Source organism: Eptesicus fuscus, chromosome 17, assembly GCF_027574615.1.
Source record: "Eptesicus fuscus isolate TK198812 chromosome 17, DD_ASM_mEF_20220401, whole genome shotgun sequence".
Lineage (NCBI taxonomy): Eukaryota > Metazoa > Chordata > Mammalia > Chiroptera > Vespertilionidae > Eptesicus > Eptesicus fuscus.
This window is the reverse complement of record NC_072489.1, coordinates 41,166-66,707: the sequence shown is the minus strand read 5'-3', so window position 1 is coordinate 66,707 and position 25,542 is coordinate 41,166. Positions and strand designations below refer to the sequence as shown.

The 25,542-nt window shown below is 40.6% G+C and overlaps 1 protein-coding gene across 2 annotated transcripts; it reads right to left on the bottom strand.

The window, feature by feature from the left end:
• Nucleotides 1-25,542, bottom strand: GHITM (growth hormone inducible transmembrane protein). 2 transcript variants are annotated; one of them, XM_054728762.1, is made up of 9 exons: nt 25,461-25,542; nt 24,276-24,441; nt 22,631-22,730; nt 21,441-21,552; nt 20,445-20,586; nt 11,860-11,968; nt 5,422-5,610; nt 4,786-4,957; nt 1-1,356 (listed from the first exon to the last, which is right to left on the bottom strand). In XM_054728762.1, exons 2-9 carry the CDS (start codon nt 24,405-24,407, stop codon nt 1,272-1,274), a joined length of 1,041 nt encoding a protein of 346 aa, XP_054584737.1. In that variant the 5' UTR covers nt 24,408-24,441; nt 25,461-25,542; the 3' UTR covers nt 1-1,271. The 2 variants fall into 2 exon arrangements, with proteins under 2 accessions (XP_054584737.1, XP_054584739.1); XM_054728764.1 differs by lacking the exon at nt 25,461-25,542 and adding an exon at nt 25,197-25,283.

Sequence of the window (25,542 nt, the reverse complement as noted above, 5' to 3'; positions counted from 1 at the left end):
GACCATCTGGCTGGAACCTTTAATATTTCAAAAATAAGCATCCTCGGTAACTTGATGTGGCTAGAATACTTTTTTCTGGATTACAGTAATAAATTCTTGTCAAAAACACCAATCATTTCAATAATCATACACACTCATTTCATTCATTAAGAACTTCTAAAAATAACTCTTTTGTTCTCAAACATTTATAAATGTCACAAGAGAGTTAAGGAACAGTCTTTGAAGGAGAGAAGGAAAATTCTCCTAGAGGACACTCTCAGGAAGTATTTTGCCCATTACAATCTGACTGATGTACTCCAGGAAGAAAGAGTAGCTTTGCTTTCCTTCTTTTAGTGTTTTATCTGAGAGGGAACCCGAGAAACCAAGTCTCAGGAGAAAAACTGCCTTCATAGTGTAAACCACAAACAGATTTTTCTAATAAAGCTGCAAAAATTGAAGAGGTGAAAAAAACAAGCATGTATTCTATTAAACATTTCAATAAATATGCAAAAAATCCAGCAATTGTTTGTATACTTTGAATATTTTATCCTGAGGAAGTATTTTAAGGAATATTTTGTTCTAGAATATTCAAAAATAAAGCTTGCACACACACGTATTTTATACCAGGAATTCTGTATGATTACATTCTGGAGTGTCCTACCAATGTCAAATAATGAGAAGCCATTATGGTCACATCTCTGCTGGAAAGAGGCTGGCAAAGGAACAGCAGGCAATGTTACCTACGCCTTTGTTTTGTGCTCAATGCTTTCGGTAAGTTAAGGAGACAAACGTTAAAGTGATCACTTGTTTCCAAATAGCAAGTCCTAAAGCCAGTATTCAAAGGAAGGTTGCAGGTGACCCTTTATTTCTTCCTGGTCCCTTTACCAAATCTCCATGCCACTCATGACATTACTTGTTAATATTCTGCATTTCAAAATCTAAACAGGTAAACACAAGTTTGCTAATTTTTACTTAACAAACAAAACAAAATTTAAAACACTTAAATTCTCATACACAAACCTCAGTTTTCACATTCATTAAAACATTTCAGAATTACTCAAAAATGAGAACTGAACACGTGTGCGCTTATCTGGCAGAGAACTACTGAATTTATTCTCCAGAAGGAAAAGCAGACCTGAAGGATCATATCACTGGGACATTTCAAACATGATGACAAGTTCTTATCTTCTAAACTTCAACGAAAGCTGCTTGAACAAACTATTTAATGAATACCTGCCCTACTAGACAAGCCAGGAACCTGATGCACTAACGATGTCAGAAGTGGAGTCGCTTCACTTCTTTCTGCTGTTTCCAGTTGCTAGAATAGTGGCAACTCGCATAAATATATTTAATGTATCCATGTAGATTCCCAGCATCCTAGAAAAGAAATAATACCCGTTTAAGTATGTAATTCTAATAACAATGATAAAAACTATTTCTTAATCTAGAAAAGAAGAAAAAGCAATACTGATTATTTATCTTAGGTATATAAGACGGAAATTTTAAAACAGGATATGCTAACTAAGGAAGTCCTGGACAAGAAAATAGTCAAGATTTTCTTCTGGCAGATTAATCTTTTAAATGGCAATGAGCAGTTTAAAAATCATTATTCTATCCTCTAACACTCTAAATATAATATCTTTTTAAAAAAAATATAATATCTTGATGGGGGCCATTGAGGGGGGGTGGGAAATGGGTGCTAGACAATACAAGAATCCAAAAAAAAAAAAAAAAAAAAAAACCCAAAGAAACACCTTCTTGTTAGACACAAGTCTGGCATTTTTAAATATAATATACCCTCTCCTTAAGGCCCTACTCCCCCTTCATCCAAAGAAACTATTATAAATCTGTAAGCATTATAGCAGCATTTTAAAATCATTACAGTTTCAGTATTAAAAAAAGACAAATAAATTGAGTTGCATGAGTTCTTTATATATTTTGGATATTAACCCCTTGTTGGAGCTGTTGTTTGCAAATATCACTCCCCATTCTATTCGTCGCCTTTTTGTTTTGTCAGCAGTTTCTTTGCTGTGCAGAAGCTTTTCAGTTTGATGTAGTCCCATTCATTTATTTTTGCCTTTCCTTCCCTTGCCTTTGGGTTCAAGTTCCTAATATGTTCTCTATGACCAAGGGCTATAAATTTAGTACCCATGTCTTCCATGTATTTTATTATTTCAGATCTTGTATTTAGATCTTAATCCACTCTGAATTATTTTTTGTACATGGGGACACCAGACAAAAAAATCTAACTGAAAAATGGGCAAAGGATCTTAACAAATACCTCTCCCAAGAAGACATATCAGCAGCCAACAGATATATGAAAGAAGATTCAACTTTACTATTAGCGAAATGCAAATCCAAACTACAATGAGATACCACCTCACACCTGTTAGAATGGCTATTAACAACAAGACAAGTAATAACAAGTGTTGGAGAGGTTGTGAAGGAAAAGGAACCCTCATTCACTGCTGGTGGGAATGCAGCCACTATGCAAAACAGAACAGCAGTTCCTCAAAAAATTAAGAATAGTTACCATATGACCCAGCAACATCTACCTGAAAAACTCTAAAACATTTATTCACAAAGATATAGGCACCCCTATGTTCCCTGCAGCATTATTCATGGTGGCCAAGACATGGAGACAACCTATGTGTCTTTTGGTAAAGATGTGGTACATATACTAGTACACAATGAGATTCTATCAACCACAAGAAAAGGTGTAATACTGTCATTTGCAACAACATGGACGGACCTTGAGAATATCATGCTAAGCGAAATAAATCAGTCAGAAAAAGCTAAGAACCACGTGATTTCACTAATATGCGAGACATAAAACTGAAACTCAGAGACAGACAGACAATAGGATGGTGATTACCAGAGGGGGGCAGAAAGTAAAGGGGCCAAGTATATGGTGACAGAAGATGATCTGACTTTGCATGGTGGGCACACCACTCAATAAACAGATCATCCTATATAATAGAAGGCTAATATGCAAATCGACCGAACGGTGGAAAGACCGTGTGCTCCCACAGCCGGAAGCCAGACTCACGGGGAGTGGACCTAAGCTGCTAGTCGGACATCCCCCAAGGGCTCTTGGACTGTGAGAGGGTGCAGGCCAGGCTGAGGGACCACCTCCCCAAAGTGCACAAATTTCATGCACCGGGCCTCTACTGGATTATAAAAACGTGCACTTAAAACCTATATGATCTTATTAACCAGTATCACTCCAATAAATATAATTAAAAAAAAAGAAAAAGAAATTGCTTTAGCCCAGCTGGCATGGCTTAGTGGTTGAGTATCAACCTATGAACCAGGAGGTCACTGTTAGATTCCCAGCCAGGGCCACATGCCCAGGTTGTGGGTTCAAACCCCCGGGGGTAGGAGGGAAGGGCATATAGGAGGCAGCCTACTAAGGATTCTCATCATTGATATTTCTATCTCTCTCTCCTTTTGTCTCTGAAATAAAAAAAAAAATATATATTAAAAAAAAAGTTACTTTAAAAATATGTGGTAACACCATGAAACTCAGGAAAATTATTCAATAAAATAACCTACTTTGGTGGAGAAAAAGAAAACAGCATTATTATATAACACTTAGTATCAGTTAAATTTAAATATCTCCAAAACGAAATTTTCATACTAAGGTATTTCCAATTTTTAGTAAAAGTCTTTTCAATTAAACATTTCAAGTCAATTCCTTATACTTTCCAATGAATACCCAACAAATACATCTTTTCTTCAGTTATAAAGTCTGTTAAATATTAAAAGTAACTGACCAATAAGAACACCATAAGACTAATTATTCTGAATTAACTGAATACCTAAATATTACTTAGTTGCAATAGAATAAAATTTCTATGGATACACAGCTTACTAGAGAAAAAATAGACCAAACAGCAATAGAAATAAAATAGTAAAATTTGACGAAGCCATTGTTGTGGGTTGAAATCAAAAGGTATGTCCAAGTCCTAATCCTCGGTTATCTGTGAATGTGACCCTATTTGGGAACTGGATCTTTGCGAATATAATTAAGATGTGAGTTGAGATGAATACTGGAGTAGGGTGGGCCTTAATCATATATGACTCCCGTTCTCCTAAGAAGAGAAGAGACAGCAACGGACAGGGACAGGAAGAAAGCCACATGCAGACGGAGGTAGAGATCAGTGATGTATCTACAAGCCAAGGAATGCTGGCTCTGCCAAGACAGTAAGAGCGGCAATGAACAAATTCTGCCACAGAGGCCTCTGAAGGTACCAACGATGAAGACACCTTGATTTGAGACTTCTACAATTGTGAGAGAATACATTTCTCTTGTTTTAAACCACCCAGTTTGTAGTTTGTTATGGCAGCCCTAAGACACTAATCCTACCCTATATAATAAAGAGGTAATATGCAAATTGACCACCACTCCAACACACAAGATGGCTGCCACAAGAGGGCCAGCAGGGGAGGGCAGTTGGGGGCAATCAGGCCAGCAGGGGAGGGCAGTTAGAGGTGACCAGGCTGGCAGGGAAGGGCAGTTAGGGGCAATCGGGCCGGCAGGGGAGCAGTTAGGCGTCGATCAGGCTGGCAGGCAAAAGTGGTTAGGGGCAATCAGGCAGGCAGGCAAGCGGTTGGGAGCCAGCAGTCCTGGATGGTGAGAGGGATCCCAGATTGGAGAGGGTGCAAGCTGGGCCTAGGGACAACCCTCCACCCCCGCCCGTTCACATGAATTTCATGCACCGGGCCTCTAGTATAATCATAAAACAAAATAGGACAAAATAAAACAAATGTCTTTATATAACAAAGATATTAAAGACTACTTACGAATTGATGGGATCATATTTTTGAACTCCATATACTGGCACTATTTCTGCACGCTTGATGACTTTCTGTGTGTCATACAGAAGGAACATGCTGAAAAGAGCTAATCCACCATAAATTGCCACAGAGTACAGAGTGGCACCAGCCACAGTGGTAGGTGGAAGAAACATAGATCCTGAAATCAAAATGGGGAAAGAGGTGTTTTGTTTTGTTTTTTAAAAAGGGGACTTTTCTCTAACTGTATATATAGTTAATGATATTTTTAAAATTTTTCTTCGGTATACTGAACAGGTAAAAAAGCATCTCAGTTATAAGCATGATCTAATTTTATATACATTCAATTCAAAACCCATGATACTCATTTCTGCAAAGGGTGGCTTACCCACATTACAGGAAGGCTCTTGCATCAGAGCAATGCTCATGTTCTGCAGACCAACTTTGCCATTTTAGATGCATTTGGTAAGCCAATAGTAATGATTTGCTATGATGCCAAATAAGAAAATTAGTCTAATTAGCACAGATCTTTTAAACCACTTTTAAAAATGACTAAATATTTTCCCTCCAGTAGGAAACCTGAGTACCTAAGATGGTTTTGTACATCACAAACCAAGAACCAACTGTCAAAGCACAGTGGCTTACCCAGTGAGGACACAAAGACGAGGCCCAGGCCCACTCCCAGGGGTGCTCCCATGTTCAGAAACTTCTCACTGGGTGCACACATGGCCACGGTGGAGAGGCCTCCGACGACGCCTGCCGTGTACCATGCAGCTCTGATGAGAAGAGGCCCCCCTAATATCGTCAGAGGAGCCACCACTGCGCCCATCACACCTGGAGAGAGCAAGTGGTTACTTTTTACTAACAACCAAAGGGAAAATGCCACTTCTAACATGCCCTCTGAACCTATGTACCTTATGTTAGACGGTGCGGTACAAAAAGCCTTCCCCTGATTTAGGTAACTCTACCCCCAAAATCCTACAACCAAAACTTGGGGCTATCCAGATTCTAAAATCACAATAGCAGCATTATTCCTAGTCAAACAGCCACAACTCACAAGTACAAACACTAATCTACATTTTTAGTGATTGTCAAATTCTGTGCTGTAGTTAATTTTTTGGATTCAAACCTAACTTTAGTCTTAAACAAAGTAAGATGAGAAAGTGAGTATATTATGCTAATCTTAAATGTAGCTTAGGGTTGAGTGTTGATCTATGAACCAGGAGGTCACAGTTCAATTCCCAGTCAGGGCACATGCCCAGGTTGCGGGCTCAATCCCCAGAAGGGGACATGCAGGAGGCAGCTGATCAGTAGTTCTCTCTCATAATTGATGTTTCTTTCTCTTTCTCCCTCTCGCCTCCTCTCTGAAATCAATAAAAAAAATATATATTTTTTTAAAATGTAGAAACTTCAAGGACACTGCTGTTACATTGTGTAATAAAGAACATAATCATAACTTGTAAAAAGTAATTTGTTGTCAGATATTTATAAACAGCCTCATAAAAATTACAGTGAAAGTTATCAATATAATTAACCAAGTAAATAGAATTCAACTGAAAAATAAATCTTGCCCTAACCAGTTTGGCTCAGTGGTAAGAGCTTTGGCCCTCAGACTGAAGGATCCGGGTTCAATTCCTGGTCTAGGCATGTACTTGGGTTGCAGGCCTGCATGTGCAGGAGGCTACCTATCAATGTGTCTCTCTCACATCAATGTTTCTCCTCCCTCTCCCCTTCCATCTTCTCTAAAACTCAATGGAAAAAATATCCTCAGGTGGGAATTAATAAATAAATCTTAGATAAGGCATTATTTCAATGGTGAGTAGAAGAAGTTACGTACCCTTTTCTTAAACATTAAATGTGCATAGTTTAACTCATAGAATAGGCACAGAGCTGTCTTCATACTAAAATTTCAATACTAGTGTGTTTCTTTTGTGAGAATAACATTTTTAGGTCAAGTAGTAAGGTAATTAATTTTATTTCATGATGAATAACTTTAAAATATTTTTTGCTCTAGGAAAATATACTAAATAAAAATTCTGTATAATATTTCTGTTAGGATTTCCATCAGTTTTACATTTGACAGCAAAATTTTTATCAAAACTTTTAAGGAGACTATTCAGAGATTTTTCAATGACACTTTCTGATGAAAATCTGAAGTGGTTATAGCTGTTTGCTGCTTAAGGACAAATCAATTATAAAACTAACAAGGATAGCGCATTATTATTGTGAATGAAAGCTGGCATTCAGCAAATTGGTTCAACCACTGTAGAAAACAAGTGGAGAGGTTCTTCAAAAAATTATAGCCAGAACTACCATATGATCCAGCAATCCCACTTCTGGGTTTATATCAAAAGAAATTAAAATCAGGATCTCATAGAAATAGCTACATTTCCATGTTCATTGCAGCACTATTCACAATAGTTAAGATTTAAAAACCTAGGTGTCTATCAATGGATAAATGGGTAAAATATGTGTGTGTGTGTGTGTGTATGTATATATACATACATACACACACACATACATACATACATACACACACAATGGAATATTATTCAGTCATAAAAAATAAAATTTTGCCATTTTTGTCAACATACATGGACCTTGAAGGCAATATGCGAAGTAAATAAGTCAGAAAAAGAAAAGTACCATATTATCTCACTTATATGTGGAATCCAAGAGTCAAACTCAGAGAAACAGAGTATACTGGTGGTTACCAGGTGTTTGCGGGGTTGGGGGAGGGAGGCGGGAGATGGGGAACTGGGGAGATACTGGTCAAAATTATAAACTTCCAGTTCTAAGATTAACAAGTTTGAGGATTTAATGTACAGCATGATGACATTAAAATAAACAAATGGAGACTAGATGTGAACATTCCCTGGGCAGACAAAACCAATTTAGTCATAAAAATAAAGCTCAATTTAGTTTATTTTACAAGATTAACCTGACCTGGGTCATTTCTTGCTTATGCCTCTGGAAGTCATTAGCAAAATTTGAACTGTTTCCCAAGGTTGATATGAGGTAACCGCAGAAAATCCTATTATAACCAATCCCTGTGAAGAATGAACAGCCACTGCTTTCTCACTATGTAAGTTGCTTTATAATAACACTAGAGGCCTGGTGCATGAAGTTCATGTCCTCGGGGAATGTCCGAATGATGGCTTAGGCACACTCCCCACGGAAGTCGGATTTCTTAGCACTGCTGCAGAGGCGGGAGAGGCTCCCACCACGCCTGCTGGGCTCGCCAGCCATGAGCCTGGCTCAGGGCTTCTGGCTGAGCGGCACACCCCGTGGGAGTGCACTGACCACTAGGGGGCAGCTCCTGCATTGAGCGTCTGGCCCTGGTGGTCAGCACACGTCATAGCGACCAGTTGTTCCACTATTCAGTCTGCTCCCCTGCTGGCCTGGTTGACACCTAACTGCTCCCCTGCCGGCCAGATCTTGCCCTCAACTGCCCTCCCCTGCCGGCCTGATCTCGCCCCCAATTGCCCTCCCCTGCAGGCCTGGTTGCCCACAACTTCCCTCCCCTGCCGATCATCTTGAGGTGGCCATCTTGTGATGATGCGAGGGCATTACGCGAGGACGCAAGGACCACCTAGGCCAGTGATGGGCAACCTTTTGAGCTTGGTGTGTCAAACTTCACCAAAAAACTGAGCATAACTCGGGTAGTGTGTCACTTTGAGGAAAAAACATTATTTTGCAAATGTTTCATCCTCAGGAGCAGCAAATGTTTCATCCTCGGCATGCGGCCGCATGTCATCAGAAATGGCTACGCGTGTCAGCGCTGACACGCGTGTCATAGGTTCGCCATCACTGACCTAGGCTTTTATTAGTATAGATACCCGAGCCTCATTCCATATTTCTGGTTAAGTGCTCCCAGTTTGCAGACTGTCATTTTGGTGTGTGTACTATTAACTTTTACTAATTACTATTTCAGTAATTCACTGATTTTACTTGTTATTTCTGAATTTTTGACAGATATTATAGCTAGTAATACTGCATCATATACTTGAATGTTGCTAAGAAAGTAAATCTTAAATATTCCCACTAGAAAAAAAGAAATGGCAAATATGGGGTGGAGGTGTTATTTAATGCCATGGTGGTAATAATTCTGCAACACACACGTGTATCACATCAACATGTTGCACACCTTAAACTTATACAATATTATGTGTCAATTACATCTCAATAAAGTTGGGGGGAATAACACAATTAGAATAGTTTTTCAATGAGCATTTCAGTAATGCCTGCTAAGTATCACTTGGTCCTGACTGAGACCACTGATGTACTAAACATGTGGATAAAAAATGTCAGCTTTGATGTCCTTCTGATGCTGAGTAGTTGTCCTTGAATCATCCAAACCCCCTCTGGGTCCCATCTCAATCATGCCAGTGAATAATAAATGGGCATAGTGCAGGACTTGAAAAAACAAGGCTAGGGTGCCAATTTTGACTTTGGTGCTTCCTGGTGTGTGACTCACCCAGCCTCAGTTTCCTCAATTATACAATATGAATATGCTAATATCTACCCAGCTTCCTAAGATGTTTATGAAGAATAAAACAAATTTTGAGCCACAACAATTAAAAAAAGAAAATAAATTGGCCATCATACTGTGCAGCCGGGGTTAACACAGCAGGCCTAGGGCTGTCTTTACAAAGGCCTGCTTGCCAGGTTAGTCCTGCCTCTTATCTGAGAACCTGGCACTTGGACAGTTCTCTAACGGACAGGGTTAGGCTACTGGTGCAAACATATGAGTTATGCTAAAGACCTGCTTTCCTTCAGGGAGTCTGGTTTTTTTATTTGTTTTTGTGGTTAATCCTCACCTGAAGATATTTTTACATTGATATATATATATATATTTAAATAGAGTGGAAAGGAGGGGCAGAAGGAGGACAGAGGGGAGAGAGAAAGGGAGAAAGAAACATCAATGTGAGAGAGACACACTGATGGGTTGCCTCCCACATGTGCCCCAACTGGGACTAGGGATTTACGGATTGAACCTGAACCCAGGTATATGCCCTTGATCGGAAATCAAAACTGTGACCCTTGGTGTGCAGGCTGACATTCCAATCACTAAGCACACCAGCCAGGGCAGGGAGTCTGGTTTTTGATAGTTGCTAGGAGGGTGCCTACATGATCAGCTTTCAATAAAAACCTTGGGCTTGGCCTGCCTGGCTCAGTGGTTGAGTATTGACCTATGAACCAGGAGGTCACAGTTTGATTCCTGGACAGGGCACAGGTCTGGGTTTTGGGCTTAATTCCCAGTGTGGGGCATGCAGGAGGCAGCCAATCAGTGATTCTCATCATTGATATTTCTTTCTCTCCCTCTCCCGTCCTTTCTGAAATCAATAAAAATATGTTTACAAATAAATAAATAAACTGAAAATAAAAACCTTGGACACCAAGTCTCTACTGGCTTCCCTGGGCAGAAAAACTACACGTTCCTCCGCTTTTCCCATTCTCGGTGTGCCCCCGCAGGAAGGAGAGCATTGAAAGGTTGTGTATTTCTCCAACTCCAGACTCTGTCTGTATCTTTTCCCCTTGCTGACCCAGTTGTGCATCCTTTCCTTGTAATAAACCTCACCTCTGAATACTAATAAATTGCTGAGTGAATTAGTGGTCTTAAGGACCCCACCCCCACAACACACATAAAATACTGACCCAAGTAATTATATGCTACAATGACATAGATTTAAAGGGGTTTTGTAAGCAAAGCCGGTAGAAATGCTCGATTCAATTCAACAAGTGATTTAAGAGACCAAGGACAGAGGGGCAGGGGGAGAGAGGAGGGAGGAAATCCATGACGAGAGTCACTGACGGGCTGCCTCCCGGCTCGTTATCCTGGATAAAAAGACACTGACCCTGTTTCCTCAAAGAGCTCATTGTCTAAAGTGGGAAACAGGTGCAAAACTACTCAGTAGCCAAGAGATTTAGAAACATAAATGTAAATGTGAAAATTCAGATCATGAGAATTTTGGTGATTCAATGAAAGTCTTATTAACAAATGCACAGTCTGTTCTTCTAAATAATTATTTTCTTTAAAGCAGGTCATTGGTAATAGAAGAAAAGGGACCATCTCTCTCCCAACCAGTGATTTGTCCTGCAAATCTCCAGGGAGAACATCTATGATTGAGTAACCTAACACCAAAGACTCTTGAAAACAAGGTAGGGAAATCATGCTGTCTAATAGTTACCAAAATAAAGATAGCATATGAATAACATAAATGACATATTTCACCCCAAGTTGTTATTGAGTGCCAAAAACCTGGTTTCCATTTACTAACCATGCTAGAACACTTCCGAGTCCGTCTCCCTGAAGTTTCAGGGAAATGCTTATAAATTGTATTGCGATAGAGAACATGCACCGAAGAAGCATTTTTGTTTCTTGGTCTGGTTGGCTCTTTATTCAACCTAGAAACAAACTATGCCAGGAAACTTGAGGTAGAAAACTTTGTCTGAACTTTCAAATATTTGTCTTGCAACAATTAAGAAAAAATTCACAGCATATACCTACAAGGATATGAAAACTGCCCTGCAATAGCAGGGCTGACAGCCTTTGCCCTACCCAATGTTACCTTGTGCCAAGAACTGATCTAAACACATCAGACACAAATGTGTATTGTGATGGGTATCAGGTCTGAAATCCTCCTGGTATTAGATGAAACACAGTACTAGACCAGTGGTCGGCAAACTCATTAGTCAACAGAGCCAAATATCAACAGTACAACGACTGAAATTTCTTTTGAGAGCCAAATTTTTTAAAGTTAAACTATATAGGTAGGTACATTGCTATTAACTTAATTAGGGTACTCCTAAGCTGGCCTTTGCTAAAAACTCAAGGGGCCAAAGAGACTCATGTGGCTCGCGAGCCGCAGTTTGCCGACCACTGTACTAGACTATACATGAGGTCAGGGTACTACTGGGGATGTCCATGGTCTTAGTATATAAACAGTAGTAAGTAGGAAATTACAAGTGTTTTCTAAACATGAAGCTTAACTAAATTATGTACAAAGCATGTGTGATTGTGAAAAGCCACCTAAAAGGCAGTACTCAAGATTTATTTAATAACTGAAAACTAGAACATACCAGAATGCAGTAACCAAGCAAGGTGCTTTGAGCCTGGGCTCCGGTCATAAGGTATTGACTGTACCAGCATTCCCGCTCCAATCATGGCTGCAAAGGTTGCACCAATTGTCTGCAAGAACACATATTACTAAGAAAAATCTATCCTTATACAACAACAAAGTAGAAGCCCACAAGTTCTAATTTTCAGTTAGTCTTTCCATTAAACCACGTTTTCCCAACACATTAAAGGCCTTTATTTCCATTTGGCCAAGTTACAAGAGTGCCAGCACCCTTAAATTTGCAGACAGTTTTAAGTGAATGAGATAAGCTTTGACTAATAACATCATCTTTAAAAATCTTTATTCTTTTTAGACATAGGTTTCACAAATTCTCTTTAAAAGTCCCAGAATAATTATTTTAAATTACATTTTAGTATAGCACTAATAGCATTTAAAAATATTAGTCAAGATATACCAATTAAAACATATATACCACACTTGTTAAAAGAAACCTGAAAAAATAAAAGCACATGGAAAAGAGGAGAAATAAGACTGTTTCTTTCCTTCAAACTTTCTGGCTGACTTGGCCCTCTTCCCTTTTCGTTGCCTTAGATTTCCATTGTTATGACTTGTAAAGATTCCTTGTGTGTATAACAAGAAAGAAATATAGGTAATGGAAGAAAGATGATAACAAATATCCAGGAAACTTAAAGGAAAAACTGTAAACTTGTAGCTTTTGGACAGAATCAGGTAGCAGGCCAATTACTAAACATAACCACCGTAACTGAATGCAAATGCTTCTGGCTGGGAAGGCTTTTCTCCAGATGCTGCGAATCCTGTGTGCTGCTCTAGACCTGCCTCCTCATCTGCACTGTCTGTCTGACACACAGGCACCGGCTGCTCTCATTCACATTACACAGAAAAACATGCTGAGTTCTATTCTACCATTTCCCAATGCACAATTACTAAAATCTACTTCATACATCTCTGTGCAAAGCATTTTCAGGTTATTTATCACAATTACATTTTTTCTTTTAAGCACCTTCATGATCCAGTTCCATTTTTTGCCTTTCAGTTTCCCAGTCTCCACTCCAGCTGCACAGAACTAGTAGTGCTACAAACATGCCTCAGGCTCATGCCTCTTTAAATTCTGTTCATTGTGCCTAAGAACTCTTTCCCGTTTGACTTCAGAACTTCCTTTTTGTCTGGGAAGGTTTATGGTGGGTCCCCTTGCTGCCAAGAGGTGTCAGATTACTCTCCTCTGTTCCAAAGACATTTAGTACAGTGACTAGTGTCTACAGACATGTCACCCCCTCAAAAAAAAAGACTACACCTTCACCAGTGTAGCATCTGTCTGGCTTCCTAAACTTTTACTTAAGTACGAGAGTAAAAGCACATGAGAGTGGTCTAATGCCCACAGGGAGTTGAGAATATAGCCCATGCACAAAACTTCTTTAACGTCTTATTTTAGGGGCTAAACTCCTTTGTGTATTTTGATTTTCCTAATATAGCCATGCCTGCTTACAAAAATCACTATTGTAAATTACGTAGTATTGATTAAACTAACATTCCTGGTGAGAATGCACATGCTTATTCTTGTGCATTCTAGAACCTGTAGGCGAGGCAATCCATGACACCCATCTGAGCAGTAATATCCTAAGAATACTGACTGTCCACATGGCTATGCTACTGTAAGTGTTTCTCCTTTTGGAATGTACAATCTGTGGAAACATTACAGATTTGGAGGTTAGATGGATTTGGGCTACCTATGAGAGAACTGGTTTGCCATAGGACATCTCTGAGTATTACATAGACTCTCCCGTCTTCTCTTCCCGTCCAGCCTCACACTCACTGTTCTAGTTCACACTCTTATCATCAGATCTTGCAAAGGCAGAGGTAGTACACTGGCTCTTCCACACTAGTTCTCCATACTCCAATACCAATCAGCCTTTTGCTGTTCCAGTTCTCTGCAATGGCCTCTCACTGCTTAGGCACTCCTCTCAGCTTGCTAATCACACAGCCCCTTTCTGTCTTCTTCACACTCCAGCCCTCAAATATGCTAAGGAATTGTAAAGGCACTTTTAATAACTGCTTTCTTTGCTCGAGCTGTTTTGCAAACTTGGACTACCCTTGTACTCTCCTAAAATAAGAAATGACAGGCTCCAATGGCCCTGATGAGATAAAACTGTCCTTCATGGAACTTCCCTACTAGTCCAAGACAAAAATAATCTTTCAACTGATTTTAAACTTTCTACTTCTTATTGTATATTCTTTACCACTTACTCTAGTTTATCTCTTCAACCAGAGAGTAGAAAAATAGTCACCACACTTGAAATCAGTTTTTGGTATCTAGTAAAAGAACAAATTCTCAAGAAACACTCATTCAGACCATGCCATCTGGAAGGGGAAAGTGGATCTCATTGGAAGCCTGAAAATCGACAACTACGGTAACCACCGAACAGCTGCGAGCTCCAGAACACCGGTCCCCAATTGGCACAAACACGCAGATTCAGAGGAGCTCTACACCCCACCACGGAAAGGTCAGATTTCGCCTGGGATAAGGAGAGAGAGAACTACATAACCAGGCACCTGGAAGAGAGACCATGGGGAGACAAAGAAACAGCCTGCATATGAAAGAAAAGCAGGCATCACCAGAAAAGGAAGTATACGAAATAGAGGCAAGCAAGCTATCAGAGAAAGAATTCAGAGAAATGGTCATAAGGTGGGTGAAAAGAATGGAAGACAAATTCGACAATATGAGTAATGAAGAAGAACCAAGAAGAAATGAAAAATGACATCACTGCTGTAAAAAACTCAATAGAAAGCATCAAGAGTAGACTAGAAGAAGCAGAGGACTGCACCAGTGAGCTAGAAGACAATATGGGGAAAAATACCCAAATAGAGCAGCTTCTAGAAAAAAAAAAAATTAAAAAGCAGGAGGAGAGGCTAAGAAAACTTTGGACAACACGAAACAAAACAACATCCGCATAATAGGGGTGCCAGAAGGAGAGGAAATGGAGCAAGGACTAGAAAACCTGTTTGAAGAAATAATGACAGAAAACTTCCCTGATATAGGGAAGAAAAAAGCCACACAAATCCAAGAAGCTCACAGAGTCCCGAGCAAAATGAACCCCAAAAGACCAACTCCAAGGCACATTATAATTAAATTGGCAAACACCAATGACAAAGTAAGAATCTTAAAAGCGGTCAGAGAGAGACAGAAAGTTACATACAAGGAACCCCCATCAGACTAGCTACTGATTTCTCAACAGAAACTCATGAGGCCAGAAGGGAATGGAATGAAATATACAAAGTCATGCAAACGAAGGGTCTGAATCCAAGAATACTGTACCCAGCAAGGCTATCATTCAAAATTGAAGGTGAAATCAAAAGGTTCACAGACAAAAAAGGACTAAGGGAATTTATTACCACCAAACCAGCAATGCAAGAAATGCTAAAGGGTTTGCTGTAAAAAAAAAAAAAAAAAAAAAAAAAAAATAGGAAGCAAAGAAGGAACACAGGGGTTAAGAATAAAAATGGCGACAAATAAGTACCTATCAATAATAACTTTAAATGTAAATGGATTAAATGCCCCAATCAAAAGACATAGGGTAACGGACTGGATAAGAAAACAAGACCCATATATCTGCAGTCTGTAAGAAACTCACCTCAGAAGAAAAGACGCACACAGACTGAGGGTGAAGGGATGGAAAAAGGTTTTCCAGGTGAATGGAAATGAAAAAAAAAGCTGGGTAGCAATACTTATATCTGACAAATTAGAGCTCAAAGTGAAGGATATAACAAGAAATAAAGAAAGCCATTTCATAATACTAAAGGGAGCAATCTAACAAGAAGAAATAACTCTAGTAAACATATATGCACCCAATACAGGAACACCAAATACATAAAAAAATCTCCTGGAGGATATCAAGGGAGAGATTGACAGCAATACAATCATAGCAGGAGACTTTAATACCCCACTATCACAAATCCTCTAAACAAAAATTCAGCAAAGAAACATCAATCCTAATTGATTCACTAGATCAGATGTAATTAATTGACATCTTCAGAACATTTCACCCCAAAGCCACAGAATATATATTCTTCTCAAGTGCACATGGGTCATTTTCAAAGACAGACTATATGTTGTGATATAGGCAAAGTCTCTTCAAATTCAAGAAGATAGAAATTATATCGAGCATCTTCTCAGATCACTGTGGCATAAAACTGGAAATCAACTACAATAAAAACAATCCAAAGAACTCAAACACATGGAGACTAAACAGCATGCTATTAAACCATGACTGGGTTACCAGAGAGATCAAAGAAAAATAAAAAACATCATGGCAACAAATGACAATGAAAACACAATAATCCAAAATCTATGGGACACAGCGAAAGCAATCTTGAGAGGGAAGTTCATAGCTCTACAAGCCTACTGCAAAAAACAAGAAACCATGGTAATACATTACCTACCATAACCCTACAACTCAAAGAGTTAGAAAGAGAGCAACACGAAAAGCCCAGTGTAAGCAGAAGGAAAAAAATAATAAAGATCAGAGTGGAGATAAACGACAGAGACCAAAGAAACAATACAAAAGATCAACAAAACCAAGAGCTGGTTCTTTGAAAGGATAAACAAGATTGATGGAACTCTAGCCAGGCTCACCAAGAAGCAAAGAGAGAGGACCCAAATAAACAAAATCAGAAGTGAAAGAGGTGAAATAAAAACAGACCCCACTGAAATACAAAGGATTGTTAAAAAATACTACGAACAACTCTATTCCAACAAACTGGACAACTTGGAGGAAATGGACATATTTCTAGAAAAATATAACCTTCCAAAACTCAATCAGGAAGAATCTAAACCAGGGGTCCTCAAACTTTTTAAACTGGGGGCCAGTTCACTGTCCCTCAGACCGTTGGAGGGCCGGACTATAGTTTAAAAAAAACTATGAAGAAATTCCTATGCACACTGCACATATCTTATTTTGAAGTAAAAAAACAAAACGGCAAAAACACCCGCATGTGATCCACGGGCCGTAGTTAGAGGACGGTCTGAGGGACAGTGAACTGGCACCCTGTTTAAAAAGTTTGAGGACCCCTGTGATAAACCCACAGCTAGCATCATACTCAATGGGCAAAAACTACAACCATTTCCCCTAAGAACAAGAACAAGACATGGATGCCCACTCTCACCACTCCTGTTTGACATAGTACTGGAAGTATTAGCCATTGCAATTAGACAAGAAGAAGAAATAAAAGGCATCCAAATTGGAAAAGAAGAAGTAAAGCTGTCCTTATCTGCAGATGACATGATATTGTACATAAAAAACCCAAAAGACTCCATCAAAAAACTATTAGACTTAATAAATGAATTCGGCAATGTAGCAGGATACAAAATTAACGCCAAGAAATCTATGGCATTTCTATACACCAATAGTGAACTTACAGAATGAGAGACTAAAAAAAGTAATCCCATTTACCATTGCACCAAAAAAATTAAGATACCTAGGAATAAACTTAATTAAGGAGGTAAAAGACCTATATGGGGAAAACTATAGGACACTGAAAAAAAGAGATAAGAGGAAGACATAAACAGATGGAAGAACATACCATGTTCATGGATTGGGAGAATCAACATCATTAAAACTGCCCTAACCGGTTTGGCTAAGTGGATGAAGCGCCAGCCTGCGGACTTGGGGATCCCAGGTTTGATTCCGGTCAAGGGCATGTGCCTTGGCTGCAGGCACATCCCCAGTGGGTGGTGTGCAGGAGGCAGCTGATTGATGTTTCTCTCTCATCGATGTTTCTAACTCTCCCTCTCCCTTCCTCTTTGTAAAAAAACCAATAAAAAATATATTTTTAAAAATGTCCATATTGCCGAAACGGGTTTGGCTCAGTGGATAGAGCGTTGGCCTGTGGACTGAGGAGTCCCGGGTTCGATTCTGGTCAAGGGCATGTACCTTGGTTGGGGGCACATCCCCAGTGGGGGGTGTGCAGGAGGCAGCTGAGCCATGCTTCTCTCTCATCGATGTTTCTAACTCTCTATCTCCCTCTCCCTTCCTCTCTGTAAAAAAATCAATAAAATGTATTTTTGAAAAATTATTTTTAAAAAAAGTAAATAAAAAAAATAAAATGTCCATACTACCCAAAGCAATCTATATCAAAGCACTCCCCATTAAAATACCAATAGCATATTTCACAGACCTAGAAAGAACTCTCCAAAAATTCATCTGGAATAAAAAAAGACCCCGAAGAGCCACAGCAATCCTGAGAAAGAAGAATAAAGTAGGTGGGATCTCAATACCAGATTTCAAGCTGTATTACAAAGCCACTATTCTCAAAACAGCCTGGTACTGGCACAAGAACAGACATATTGACCAATGGAATATATTAGAGAATCCAGTTATCGACCCAAACAGCTACGCTCAATTAATATTTGACAAAGGAGGCATGAACATACAATGGCGTCAAGAGAGTCTCTTCAATAAATGGTGTTGGGAAAATTGGACAGATACATGCAAAAAAATGAAACTAGATCACCAACTTACACCATACAGAAAAATAAACTCAAAATGGATACAGGACTTAAACATAAGACAGGAAACCATAAAAATCCTAGAGGAATCCACAGGCAGCAAAATCTCAGACATATGCCAAAGGAACTTCTTCACCGATACTGCCCCTAGGGCAATGGAAGCTAAAGAGAAAATAAACAAATGGGACTACATCAAAATAAAAAGCTTTTTCACAGCAAAAGAAAATATTAACAAAACAATAAGAAAGCCCACTGCATGGGAGAACATATTTGCAAATGGCATCACTGATAAAGGTTTAATCTCCAACATCTACAGGCAGCTTATACAACTTAATAAAAGGAAGATAAATGATCCAATAAAAAAATGGGCAACGGACCTAAATAGAATCTTTTCCAAAGAAGACAGAAGGAAGGCCCAGAGACACATGAAAACATGCTCAACGTCACTAATTATCCGAGAGATGCAAATCAAAATAACAATGCGGTACCATCTCACACCTGTCAGAATGGCTATCATCAACAAATCAACAAACAACAAGTGTTGGCGAGGATGCGGAGAAAAAGGAACCCTCGTGCACTGCTGGTGGGAATGCAGACTGGTGCAGCCACTGTGGAGAACAGTATGGAGTTTCCTCAAAAAACTGAAAATGGAACTCCCATTTGACCCAGTAATCCCACTCCTGGGAATATATCCGAAGAAACTAGAAACACCAATCAGAAAGGATATATGCACCACTATGTTCATAGCAGCACAACTTAACAATAGCTAAGATTTGGAAACAGCCTAGGTGCCCGTCAGCAGATGACTGGATCAGAAAACTGTGGTACATCTACACAATGGAATACTATGCTGCCATTAAAAAAGAAGGAATTCTCATCATTTGCAGCAACCTGGATGGAATTGGAGAACATTATGTTAAGTGAAATAAGCCAGTCAATGAAAGAAAAATACCACACGATCTCACTCATTTGTGGATAATAAAGAATATTATAAACTGATGAACAAAAAGATAGATACAGAGGCAGTAAAACATCAAACAGACTGTCAAATTACAGCAGGAAGGTTAGGGAGAAGTGGGGGAGATAAGAGATCAACCGAAGGACTTATAAGCATAACCAATGGACGCAAAACACTGGGGGGTGATGGCATGTATGGGAGTGGGGTGGGGAAGGCAATAGTGAGATATGTACACATATAATCCTATATAATAAAAGGGTAATATGCAAATTGACCAAACTGCAGAATGACCAGTCACTATGATGTGCATTGACCACCAGGGGGCAGACGCTCAATGCAGGAGCTGTCCCCTGATGGTCAGTGCACTCCCACTGGGGTTACGCTGCTCAGCCAGAAGCCAGGCTCACCGCAGTGAAGGTGGCGGGAGCCTCTCTCACCTCTGCGCTAGCGCTAAGGATGTCTGACTGCTGGCTTAGGCCTAAGCCGGCAGTCAGACATCCTCTGAGGGCTTCAGGACTGCAAGAGGGTGCAGACTGGGCTCAGGGACCCCTCCCTGAGTGCACAAATTTTGTGCACCGGGCCTCTAGTACCTTAAAAAAAAATGGAGAACAAAAAGAACGATTAAACAGTGTTTTAAAAAATACAAAAAAAAAAAAAAAAAAGAAACACTCATTCAATATAGGGTCAAGAAAACTCAGAATAGTTGTAGCACTATTCTACTCTTAATAGTACAGAATGTTAGGTTTTTGTGATATGCATTTCCCACTCACCTCTAAGATGGTTTGGAATCCCACTTTATTTTAGTAAATTGCTATAAGATATGCAAAATACAGATAGTTTGGTAGATATTTATCTGCTAAATAGGACATTCCTATAGGTTTGGTTTCCAACCCCTTTGCCACTATAAATACATATCCAACAAAGAACAGCTGACAGACCTCACTGTGTGCTTCTTACTATCTCGGCTGCACTGCTAATTTCATGTGTTATTTGAACAAAACCCTGTTAAATTAGTAAGGTATTCTTTCCCTTTAACACACATCCCAGTATTTTCTGTCTAATCTTTTGATACGTAGTGGAAAAGGTAAACAAAAACAAGCTGACTTACAACCCAAGAGCCTCTCATCATGAAGTTCATGAGAACAGGAGTTCTGCTCACTGCCAGGGCTGACAAGGCTGTTAAACCAATGCTTCCTGCTAAGTACATGTAGGTAGAATGAATTCTATCCTTCACATACTGAGGCCAAATTCTGTAAAAAGTAAATAAATGTTAACTTGTAAGATTCTGAATGTGAATTTTGGTTGAATCAGATTAGCTGGGAGGTCTTGGGAAATATGTTACTGCTCTAAATCTTATTCACCTCATTTATCATGGAAATGATGCATATATTGAAGTTACCATAAAATGTAAATGATAAAGACATATAAAGGGGGGGCTGATAGGTGGAGGTGGAAGAGGGCATAGAGGGGATAAATAGTGATGGAAAATTTGAAAAAATTAAAATAAAAAAACACACAAAAAAGAATGAGATATATGCCTTCTACAAAAAGCTGAACTTGAAAAACATTGTGCTAAGTGAAAGAATCCAGGCCCAAAGGACCACACACAGCATGATTTTATTCTGACTACATGTCCAAAAAAGGTAAATCTACAAAGACAAAAAGTATATTAATGGTTACAATTAAGCATAAGGAATCTTTTCGAGGTGATGGGAATGTTCTAAAACAGCTGTGGTGATAGTTGAACCTCTATACATTCAAGAATCACTGAACTGTATACTCATAATGGGTGAACTTACATAAATTATGCCTTAATAAATCTGCTAAAAAAATAAACACGACCATAATAATAAAAATAAAAGACATAAGGCTAGAACTGTATTTGGCTCATATACAAAGAGACACATTTTCTCCTTACCTGAATACATATAACCTTGGAAAAAGAATTTTATTTAGGTTTGAATAAATATAGGTCAAGGAAACAAGAGATTCTATCTGTATTCATTTTTCTCCTACCAAGTAGAATACCGAAGTGGCCAAAGGTAAGAATGAGAAGAAAATTGGAGCCTTTAAGGCTAGAACTGTTTGGGAACAATTTACTTACACAGCCTTTTCAATTGCTCCAATCTCATTAGACATTCCCAAGCCATAGTAGCACAATGCACCAAGGCCAACAGCAGCCCCTCCAGCAATAAACCATCTTCCCATCTGATCAACTGCAAAACACAGGAGAAAATGGAGGTTAACAATGTCATGTTTTAACTAAATTAAAATGTTGGCAGTAAGCCCTTCCCCATGCTTAGAGTAAATGAGGGAAATCAAATTATACACCATACTTCTATAATTAGTATATATAGAAATGGCCTTATAATTAGGGGACTAGTAAGAACACTGCTGAAAAATAGGTGTAATAATTAGTACAAAAAGGATCATACTTGGTTAACCTTTCATCTCACTCCAACAAAATTAGAGGCAGTGTATCTGTAGATGTGAGGAGCCTTTTGTGATACGTTATTTTACTCATAAGAGTTTGGGGTGTGTTCTCATGACAACTAGAAAGCAAAGATGAGAAAGAGCCCTGGCTGGCAAGCTCAGTTGGTTAGAGTGTTGACCCTTGTTCAGGGCATATACAAGAATCAACCAATGAATGCATATAAAGTAGAACAAAATTGATATATTCTTTAATCTCTTCTCCTTCTTCTCTCTAAAATCAATCAAGCAATAAAATTATTTTAAATATAAGAAAGAAATGTTAAGAGTTAGATCACATTGTGTCTAAATGTTAAGAGTTAGATCACATTGTGTCACATTTGACAGTAGCAAAGATGGTGCTTTATATGGACTCAAGGAAAAATGTGAACCATGTTTATGCTGCTGAATTAAGGGAGAGGGTGCTTTTGCTTTTAATATTGAGAAAGAAACAACTTATCAACTTTAATTGGATAAAGGTGTTCATGAAGACCAGCTTACTCCCTTTAGTCTAAATTTGTCCACAAATGTTACTACTCTATGGCCATAGGACTCATATAATTTGGTTTCTAGGGCCAATTTACTGATCAGAAATACCCCATGGGATACCAATTAGGGCTGTCTCCCACATAATATATTGACATTTTGCAAGGTTAAGGAACCTTGGCTGGCTTTGGGTAGATTAACAATCTAGTTTCTGAACTTGCAAAACTGAATTCCAAATTGTGAACTGAAGGTACAGCTTCCGAGAAGCCTCTAGGGCAGTCAGTTAATAGGACCCTCCCTGGGCACTAGGCTTTTATTAAGGTCTGGTTAGGCACCTACTTTTAAATATTTTTTCCATTGACGGTTCCAATGCTGCTTCCTTGAGTTCTTGTCCGGTTTTCCCACGCCGGATCCCAATTCTTGTCTTGGTGGCATATTCCTGATACACATGAAAACAAAGACATACACCACCCACAACACAACAGAACGTTAACGATAAAATAGGATCTTATTACACTAGAAAATATATAAAGTTGGTACTTTATATGCATGTACTTTCACTATGAAAGTATGGTAGCCAATTTAAATGTTAAATGGAGACCCCACTGACTTGCTAATTCTTTATAACTTAACTTCTTCAAGTTTCAGAATTTATATTTCATAAACTACAGACTTTATTAGCTACATTTTTTTCCATCTGGAAAATGAGCTCAATAAAGTTTCTTTCCTTAACACAAAGCCAAAGGAATGACTACTACCTCCATTTTAGCTCCTTTTCAACAGTGAACCAGTTCATTTAAAAGGTAAAATCTCTTCTAGATTCTGTATATGTCCTTATCAACCTCCCGTTTCAAAATGTATACTTCTGAATGTCAGGATTCTATTATCTAAGGAAATGGCTTTCTCTCTTACCTGACGAATTTTACTATTCCCTAAACAAAAGTTGAAATGACATATCCTAATAAAAGAGTAATATGCAGCCGAAACTGGTTTGGCTCAGTGGATAGAGCGTCGGCCTGCGGACTGAAGGGTCCCAGGTTCGATTCTGGTCAAGGGCATGTACCTTGGTTGCGGGCACATCCCCAGTGGGAGTTGTGCAGGAGGCAGCTGATCGATGTTTCTCTCTCATCGATGTTTCTAACTCTCTATCCCTCTCTCTTTCTCTCTGTAAAAAATCAATAAAATATATTAAAAAAAAAGTAATATGCAGATTGACCATCACTCCCACACACAAGATGGCTGCTCCCATGTGGTCAAAGATCCTACCCCCATGAGGACACAAGATGGCCACCACAAGATAGCCAGCAGGGGAGGGCAGTTGGGAGGGACCAGGCCTGCAAGGGAGGGCAGTTGGGTGCGATCAAGCCTGCAGGGGAGGGCAGTTAGGGGCAATTAGGCTGGCAGGGGAGCAGTTAAGCATCAACCAGGCTGGCAGGGGAGTGGTTAGGGGGTGATCAAGCTGGCAGGCAGAAGCGGTTAGGGGCAATCAGGAAGGCAGGCAGGCGAACAGTTGGGAGGCAGCAGTCCTGGATTGTGAGAGGGATGTCTGACTGCCGGGATTGGGCCTAAACGGACTTGAGGGGTCCCACATTGGAGAGGGTGCAGGCTGGGCTGAGGGACACACCCTCCTGTGCACGAATTTTGTGCCCTGGGCCTCTAGTTTAGTAATATGATTGGCAACTGGTAATATTCCCAGGGTAAGTTTTTCACTATAGGCTCCATGATCTCTATGCTACAACATGGCTCTCATCCCTCACTAGTTATTTTAATGAGAAACCAAGAGCTGTAAAAAACAGAAAAGTTCTAGTTCCTTTTCTCTTTCACACAAGATGAAGATGGAACAGAAAGATACAAAACTAATGGGGAGAAAGAGCTAATCTGGGACATTTTCAGGGCTAGCTGTTCCAGTAAATGACGAATGGTGGAGCAGAGAGCTGGCTGGGGAGCAGAGAGCCAGCCCTAGAGGCATCCAGGTGATCTTTACCCTGCTGGGGGCTAAGGGCCAGGGGTCCTTCCTGACGGGGCCCCTCAGCACAGGGGCGGCCTTGGTGGAAAGGCCCGGGCGGAAGGCCCTGGACGGCAGCGTCCGGAGACACACGAGCCTCGCGGCCAGCATGGTGCTGCGCTAGGCTCCCGGCAGGTCGCAGGTGCTGGAGAGACAAAGACAGAAACCACCGTGAGCCGCGGAGGAAGGGCAGGGGTCCAGAGACAGAAAGGGGCCAATCATCTTTGGCTGAAAGGAGGGACTAAACAGAGCTTTTAAAATGTTAAACTTCTGCTTGTCCCTTGTTAATTCAGGAAATTCGTCCTACAAAACCCAGGAAGAGACAAGTACCTCTTCAAGGTCATACTGCATTGCGAGGTTGTAAGACATCAATAGAAACCGAACACATTTCTGCCAAACATGCCAAAAATGACTTATCTTCCAATATGATGTAAAATATTCAAGTTATTGAAACCACCTGGGATGCACCATTAAGTGCAGATTCCTGAGTCTCACTCTGCTGGTCCTAATGATTCAACCTCCAGGGTGGGTTGCAGGAATATGTATTTTAACCTATTCGTAATTCTCCCCAAAGCTCGTAATTCTCGCTAAAAACGCCCATCTCAGAGTCTGCCCGGCTCTGCCCCAGCCCTGCGTCCACGGGGTTACACGAGCGGGCGGGCACGGCCTGGGAACCCGAGTTCCGGCCCTGTCAGCCTAGCTCCAGCCCCGCCGGCACTCGGCCCGCACCGACCCGAGGCCCGGCCCCCAGGACCAGGAAGGGCGGCTGCCTGCGCTGCAGCGGGAGGGGCCCCGGGAGTTGGACCTGGGACTCGGATCCTGGCCCTAAAGGCGCCCGAGAGGGCGCCCCAGCCCCGGGCCGCTACGAGCGCCCTCGCGACCCTCGCCCCGTCCACGCACCCAACACCGCCGCGGGCACCCCCTTCTCTGCGGGGCGGCGGGGTGACTCCGCACTCGCCGTCCAGGGAGGGAGGCGGCGAGGGCGAGCCCCGTCGGCCACGGCCCCGCGCCGCCCCGGCCACAGGTCACTGCGGGCGGCACAGGCGACGCGCCGCGGGCTGTGACGCAGCCGCCGCCCTCGCGCCCCCAGCGGACGCGGCGCCCCCAGCGGACCCGGACCCCGAGAGCGCGGCGACCTCGGGTGCCCGCAGCGGGGAACCGCACCTCAGCTCCGGGTCGCTTCAACCGCAGGGCCCCTCCGGCAGCGAAACGCAGGGGCGCAGCTCAACCCGTCCACCCGCCTCCG

What these genes read in the sequence shown, in the direction of transcription:
- GHITM (XM_054728762.1), bottom strand. Translation starts at nt 24,407, where the DNA reads ATGCTGGCCGCGAGGCTCGTGTGTCTCCGGACGCTGCCGTCCAGGGCC. An exon ending in TGATGAGAGGCTCTTGGGTT is followed by an intron (nt 11,969 to 20,444) that starts GTAAGTCAGCTT and finishes GTGTTCTTGCAG; the next exon opens with ACAATTGGTGCAACCTTTGC. An exon ending in TGCTTGGTTACTGCATTCTG is followed by an intron (nt 5,611 to 11,859) that starts GTATGTTCTAGT and finishes TGCTCTCTCCAG; the next exon opens with GTGTGATGGGCGCAGTGGTG.